Source organism: Siniperca chuatsi, linkage group LG8 (assembly GCF_020085105.1).
Source record: "Siniperca chuatsi isolate FFG_IHB_CAS linkage group LG8, ASM2008510v1, whole genome shotgun sequence".
In the NCBI taxonomy this organism is placed as follows: Eukaryota; Metazoa; Chordata; class Actinopteri; order Centrarchiformes; family Sinipercidae; genus Siniperca; species Siniperca chuatsi.
In genome coordinates, this window is record NC_058049.1 from 9,114,609 (window position 1) to 9,122,478 (window position 7,870).

General features: G+C 38.5%; 1 protein-coding gene across 2 annotated transcripts; it reads left to right on the plus strand.

Annotated features, from left to right (window-relative positions):
• Window positions 1-4,114: 4,114 nt before the first annotated feature.
• LOC122880526 (signal-regulatory protein beta-2-like) lies at window positions 4,115-6,528 on the plus strand. 2 transcript variants are annotated; one of them, XM_044205771.1, is made up of 6 exons: window positions 4,115-4,271; window positions 4,405-4,728; window positions 4,907-5,263; window positions 5,427-5,555; window positions 5,695-5,753; window positions 5,868-6,522. In XM_044205771.1, the coding sequence occupies exons 1-6, from the start codon at window positions 4,229-4,231 to the stop codon at window positions 6,000-6,002; spliced, it is 1,047 nt and encodes a 348-aa protein (XP_044061706.1). In that variant the 5' UTR covers window positions 4,115-4,228; the 3' UTR covers window positions 6,003-6,522. The 2 variants fall into 2 exon arrangements, with proteins under 2 accessions (XP_044061706.1, XP_044061705.1); XM_044205770.1 differs by having other exon boundaries at window positions 4,184-4,271; window positions 5,424-5,555; window positions 5,868-6,528.
• Window positions 6,529-7,870: the final 1,342 nt, after the last annotated feature.

Sequence of the window (7,870 nt, forward strand, 5' to 3'; positions counted from 1 at the left end):
TCCCCACCCAAATGGAAGGTTTAGTTACAAGGTGATCAAGGTTTACAAAGTGGAAATCATGGTGATTGGCTGCAATAAAGAAAATGAACTTCCCCCTACATTTAGCAAACCTATGATCCATTTCCGTTTGATAAGAGATGTGCACGTACTTAGTTGTTTTTGTATTATTTTCAAAGCAGTGTCTATTCTAACACTGGAAGTCTTTTAACAACAGCTGTCCGTCACATACACACTGTATGTGTGTATTTAAAAGCAGCGATATGGAGCAATATTTTGATTTTGATCATTTTGGACAAGGCGAGAAACATAGCAATTTAGGAAGAAGACGACTGTTAGCTAGCAGACGTGAACGTAAACAATGAAGGTTCAAAAGTATTCAAACAAAATATGTGTTTCAAATGTTTAATGAGGAAATTACGCCTCATGGAAACACACAGTGCATTTTGGTAAACATAACTGTGATTTTTACAAGAAAATTCCTCAGGTTGCCTCAAATAGAAATAGAAAATAAACTCTGTGATTTAATGAGCAGTTGGCTGACACACTGGAGCTATTTACTGACCAACAACAACTGGGCTCAATGGCTGCACTCAGCGTCTCAGAAATCCTGTTGACAGTGATGCTGGCTTCACACTTTTGTAACTGAACAAAACCTCAGTGATTTTTTAGTAAATGAGATACAACATGTAAACGAGACACTGTTGGAGTTGCTGAACGCTGTATTATCCCATTTTAGTGTAGGCAAACTGTTTGGCTTCATGAAGCTTAGCACAAGTTCAATCAGGAAGACTGACTATCTTCATGCTTACTCTCTTTAACATTTAATTTTGTAAGTTTAATAATATTGGGGGGCAGATAGATTTTTGCAAATGTTTAATATTTGTCCAAATCAACGCTAAGAGGAGGAAAAGAGGACTTCTGAAATAACATTAGCTACAGCGTAGGGAGTAGCCTGCGGGATTGAGAGACAGTTGCAGGGGAAAGGTGAGAGGAAATGTGGCCAAAACCACGTGGAAAATCAAGAGATGTGAAGAACTCAAGAGTGTTTGTGAGAGAGAGAGAGAGAGAGAGAGAGAGAGAGAGAGGAGAGAGAGAGAGAGAGAGAGAGAGAGAGAGAGAGAGAAACTAGCAGACAGACAGACAGTCAGTGGTTAACAGTGGACTGCTGTGTATCTGTCCAGTACAACATCCCACAACTGTAGACAGAAGCATGGCTAACAAAAAGACATACGGAGCATTTTATGCTGTAGACACAATGAATCTTTAATTGTTAAAAAAACATTTTAAAAATATATACATACAGTGTAAAAAAAAATGTTTGGAGATAACTACTCAAATTAATAAACCCCTCCATCTTGCTGGTCTCACAGCACTTTGTTAAGACATCATTCTGTCTGTACAACAAGCAAAACCACATGCAACAGCTACACTGACAGATAGGCTGCGGTGGGCTCTTTCTCTGCCCTTTGACCAACCATGAAGGCTGTTTACTCAGAACAGACCTGACTATGTACTTCAACAGGATATGTAGTGAGGGAAGAGCTACATCAGGTTTCAGCAGGCTAATTTTAGTTGAACAAATTGAAATGTTTAAATTTTTCTTGCTGGTTAATGTGCTCATTTAAAGTACAAATAATGTCTCTTGTGCTTTTAAAGATGCAACCAAATGCATCTACACCCATATGCATCAGCAATCTTAAAATGTCACAGATGCATATTAGTTCATGTTTTATTATAATTTTAATGCACATTTATGGATTCATTCACCATTCATTTGGACAGGCTGCCAGTCCATCACTGCACCAGGGGACTTTAACAAGGCTGTCAAACCTATTTGTGGATAATCAGGCAAATTTAACTTCAGATCACGGTTCAAACTTTTGCTCTTGCCAAAAAGACCAGGGTGGGACAAGTGAATAATTAGCACCTCCCCCCTCTGACAGCAACTACCAATGAAAAGGACGAAATTGCAGAAGATTGCAATAAAAGGTCATGACATAGCGTGACTGGGTACGTCTGTGTGTCCAACCCTCCTGTACCCTTTAGCTACTCCTGTAATTTGTCAGAACAATAATATAGTGGTTGCCTTTTCAGAAAAGGTAAAACAGCAGAGCAATGCAGCTTCCTGAGGCTAAAACAGAGAGTGAGAGGAAGAAAGAAAAGACCCTTTGTTTTTACACCTCAGTTTGAAGCCTAACCACAAAGCTTAAGTTTCCATGCATCATTTGTTTGTCAGTGGTGACTGTGAATGGGCGGGTCATCATTGATGATGTGGAGCATCTGATTTGGCTGGCTCGCACAATACTGAAGATGGCTCCTCTGTCTTTGTGAATCACTGTGGCAAATGGCTGCATACATCTTTAATAAATGCACACAAATCAAACACATCAATGAAATTCCTGTTTAACTAAGTGGTAACAACGTTGTAGGATTTTTAAATGTTGATTTGGGGACATACATTGTATTTAGAGATATATTACACATAAAACATTTATGATTAAAGGCTATTGTATCAATACATTCTCTAAAATGACCACTAATTCAATATTAAATTAATATAAAATGTAATGTCAACAATGGCAGTTTTGATATATATATCCTACAATCATTAAATGTAAATGCTTGAACATAGAAATACGTAAAGTAGCAGTAATTAAGTCCAGTGTCTCAAGGAATAACTTGGATTTTTCTACAGCGCATCATTTACATTCAGTGCTAATGTTTAGTGCCAATGTAGGTACGACAGTAGTGTGCCATTCGTGTAGCATGGTGAAAAGCTCAACCTTGACTTTAAAAGCCCTGCACATCCACACACACAAAGACCCTGTCTGATTAGACCTTTAGTCAGGTGGAAGCTGGGTGGAGCTACGCTGGGAATTTCATGATGTCATCAAACTCGATGTCCTACTGAGAATGATGAAGGTGTATCTTGTCCCGCGCTAACAGGTGCAACAAAGCCAACAGAAGGCTAAGGATATATCAATCAAGTCCACATAGTTCTGGGAAGAGGTCTAATTAAACATAAGTGAAAAAACTTGTGTGGATGGACTTTGGGTGTGCAGGGGCTTTAATCATAGTTCATTTGCCATCAACATGATATTTTTCTAACCTTTACCAAGTAGTTTTAGTTGCTTTACCTTAACCATACCTTAACCAGGCTGTAAAAAAATGGCATTGAACATTTGAAATGATCACCCATGAAACATAAGGTTTTGTTTGGCAAGATGTTTTTGACCATATTTTGATTTGATTGTGAGTTTGATTGGATTAATAGAGCAAACAATGGCATTAGCAAATCATGCTGGAGAGGGACAATACCCATGAATCCCTAAAAGATTTGCACCTGCCATCTACAGATCCAGTCACCGAGAATTGCAGACTGGCCCATGTTGGGCCCAAGCAGATCCATGGCTGACCCCAGCAGGATCTCTACTGGGTACTTGGCAAAACTAAATTCCACTCATGTATGTGATTATGTGTGAATGTGTTTTTGTGAAGGAAGCGCCATCTCATGGTGACACCCTGCAATTGAATGAATGGGCGTGTTTACAGTGGAATCTAGACACTCCCTGTCAGGAAACAGGAGGAAGGGTGGAGACTCCCAATGGCTGGGAGTTGGCTGGGAACTGGTTCCCAGTCGGCTGGCAGTCGAGAGGCCTTCGGTTGGGAGCGGCAATTCTGAGTGGCTGCCACTATATTTTAGGGTTCCTGGAAATCAGGCTACAACCCCAATAAATATGTTAGTACAAAAGTGAACGAAAACAACACACTAACACGATGTACAACACAAAAATGTGCTGTATTGAGTCATGTAGTCTCTTCTTCTCCCCCTTCTGTTAAGGGAAATTCTCTTAATTCATGACCTCCACAAAGTAAAATCACATGTCAGTTAGGGTGATATATGTGTGTGTCCTAAACAGCTTGACCATGTTAGTGAGTATCAGCTGAAAAGTCCATCCAAATATTGTGAAAATGAAACATGTTTACTCTGTCAGTTATAAAAAACCCACCATGAAAAAAGCTTACTGTTGGTGTTGTTTCATGTTCTTAGGTTGGAAAGATAGTTGACATTATTTCCACTGTGGTAGTACAGTGAAACGACAACATAACGAGAGGCCAATCAGATTGCTCTGAAATTGTTCCCTCCCACTTGATATGATTACATTAAGGCGAATCGTCTTCTAATACGGTTGAATTTAACTGCAGTTACAACTGGATTAACCAGAAAATGCTGATCATATTTTATTTACTGCTGATGCTCAGAGTGGGGCGTAAGTATATGTTTAAATGTCAGATTTACTCCAGATATATATTTAAAGTATTATTATGTTCTTACAGTGATTTAGCACAGGGCATATTTATTCTTTCTCTGTTGTTAATCACTGATCTGTCTTTCTTTATTAGGATGCACAGACGATCAGAACTTGGTGACAGTGACTGTTGGACAAGATGTGACTCTGACATGTGCCCGCCAGACATCTCTGTACCAAGAAACCTTGTTTTGGATCAGGCTTGTTTCTGGAAACTTGCCTGAAGTTTTAGGAACAACATTTAACTTTGATTATGATGATGTTAAAAAGACTCCTCGCTTTACAGCAAAACAAGAGCCTGGATCCTTTCTCCTGAATATTAGTACAACAAAGTTAAGCGATACTGGAGTTTACTACTGTATAAAAGTAAACCAACTTGACATGAAATTTGTGAAAGGAACATTTCTAAGAATTAAAGGTAAACACCACTTATAACAGCAGGTTACATAGTTTCATTTTCCTACATGTATACAGGTATACAAAGATAGTACATGTTTTCATACACTATATAAGAAAGTGTTTATGTATATTTTTAACTGCATTTATTTTCATCAAAGTAACTAAAGCATGTTTATTTTCGCCTTTGTATTTCCCAGGACCAGAACCTGATATCACTGCCATCATTCAAGTCCCTCCATCTGATCCAGTCCGTCCAGGAGACTCAGTGACTCTGCAGTGTTCAGTCCTCTCTGACTCTGAGAACAAAACATGTCCAGGAGCTCACAGTGTGTACTGGTTCAGAGCCGGATCAGATGAGTCTCATCCCAGTGTCATTTACGCTCATGGAAACAGTGGTGATGAATGTGAGAAGAGTCTTGAGGCTCGCTCTCCACAGAAATGTGTCTACAACTTCTCTAAGAACGTCAGCTCCTCTGATGCTGGGACTTATTACTGTGCTGTGGCCACATGTGGGGAGATCTTATTTGGAAATGGAACAAAACTGGACATTCAAGGTAACTGCAGAACATTTCCATATAAATAATTAATAATTATTCATTTTGAATCTGGTAGGATCCATTAGGATCATGCATCACAAAAGTTCCTCATGCATTGTAACATCTTATCAGAATAGTTGTTAACGTTCATTATTTGCTCTTTTTCATGTTGTTTCAGCAGTCAACATGTGGGATTTGCAGACGGCCAATACAGTTCTGTTTCTGTTATGTGCTGCTTTGGCTATAAGTCTGATTGTTATAGCCTTCCTGATTCATACCATCAAGAAAAAATCCTGTGGTTGTTTCAACGGTAAAATAAGTTTCTCATACAACAATCTATCAAACAGTATTTGGCAAAAGCTAACTTCACAGGATTTACATTACTGCTTTGTGTAAATGAAACTACAGCGTCTTTCATCTTAAATCTTTGTTTTTATTTTATAATACAGTTGCCGTCGCTTTGCAAACAGATGGTGCAACAGCCAGTGGTGATCTGCAAAGTCAGCAGGTGGGGTATATAAAGAAAAGATCACACTGAAAAAGTTATTGGCATATTTTTCTCTCATCATAAGTAAATATTAACATCTGCCATCTCATAATACTTTTCCATATATTTCCTCAGAGAGATGAGAACTCATTGGTTTATTCTGCACCAACTTTCACCAAGAGGAAAACTGGCAAAGCAGAGAGAAGGAATGTAAAAACAGCAGAAGGAGAGACAGTCTACACTGATGTCAGGACGTTTGTGATACATTAACAATCCAGTGGATTTGCTAATTAAAGCTAATATAATTTTTGCCTGGCACACTGTGAGGAAACATATTTCTTCACATCAATTTCACATCTAATCTTGGCAGCAATATTTTAAATGGATAACCGTTAAAATTTTGAAATTATATTTTGTCCAATCCATTTGCCATCATGTGTGACTTTTTGATCCTGTTATTTTTTGAAAGGGCATGAATTATCATCAAAATATCAAAATTTAATCCACGGTTTTAATGGGGTTTGGTGATATTCTACAGCAATGTGCATTGCATAGCTACTCATTCTTGCTTAATTTTTGGGCATTTTTTATAATGCTAGAACTCAAACAGATTTTTTGAAAGATTCAACTTGAACGACAAGGAGGGTTGAGGAAGGTTTCCTTTCTGTCTCTTTTGTCTGATATGCAGTTTCAAGGCTGTTAACTTCTCCTATATGTATCAATGCAATGCAAAAATGATTGTACTAAATGAAATTGATGTTTGTGTATATGTGTTGCTTCCTTCCTTAAAAGACAATAACCTGACGTTATAACACACAGAGGAATTATCTTAATCAGCCTACACAGAGAGGTTTACAGATGTTAAAAGAGCACTGGTTTTGGATAAGTACTCGATATTGGCCAGCATTCTGAGGTGGAGTATCAGAATCGTATTGGGAGAGAGAAATTGGGATTTGTGCGTATGTATAAGTAGTCTGTTGCATCGTCACACACGGATGTGTGTCCACACTGCAGTAGACCTTTATGTTGCTGTATGTTGTCTGTTGTAAGTAAATGCTTAAAGAACTTTTAATCTTTTAATCACTTTTTCCTTATTGTTAACTGGACATTATTTGGAATCAATCTATGTCAACAAATAAAATGTGAATTCATTGTGATGTTACTGTGTAAGGTGTTGGTTATTCTGCAGATTTACAAACGCTTGCTAAGGTAAGGCCAACATTTAAATAATGCAACACACTTCAGAGGGGTTTAACAGGCCTATTGTGTGTAGTTCTCTTATAACATATTGCATCAGTTTCATGTGAATATCTCTAAAAGCAAAATGATTTCCCCTTCAATATATGCAGTTATTTCATATGAGAAGACAATCTAAATGTAAATTTTATGCCAACAAAACAACAAAAGCAAACAGAGTTCCACACACATGTTGACAACATGTGACCTTACAGAAATACTGGCACGCTTTTAAATAACAAAACAACTGACAAGCTGGTCTCTCCCACAAAATCTGATTCTTGTCACTATGGGGTATCACTTGTGAATACAATGTTACATGTGAACACACCCTAACATGAGCTAAGCTGAAGCCCTCTGTAGAGACTTGAGGAGCAGTTTAATCAAGATCAAGTCTGGAGTATAGAACAGCGCACAGGCCGTGCTCTGCCTAAAGAGGGGGGGTGTTGCTAAATACTTTTGTGTACTTTGTGTCCTGCTTTGTCCGTTCTACAAGGTCACACTGCTCTCTTCTTTTTGTCTCTTCACTGACAAACAAATGCTGCATGGAAAGTTAAGCATTGTTGTGGCTGGGCTTTCAAAAAGGTGTGAATTCAAAGGGGCCTTTTCTTCCTGCCTCGCTCTCTGTTTTAGTGTCGAGAACACCTGCTTGATCACTGCTGGTGTATCTTCTCAACAAAGCGAGTGGAGTAACATTATATTATTGTTGAGATTGTTATTAACACCACAACACATAAGTTTGGACACCCACACCAGCTCAGTCATGCTATGTCATGACGGTTTTTCATTGCACTTCTCTGCGGTTTGGTGCCTTTGTTGGTACAGTAGTTGCTGAGAAAGGGGGAGTGGTATACAGTCATTGGCCCAACTCAGATCTTTGTGGCAAAAGTAGAGGTCTGAGG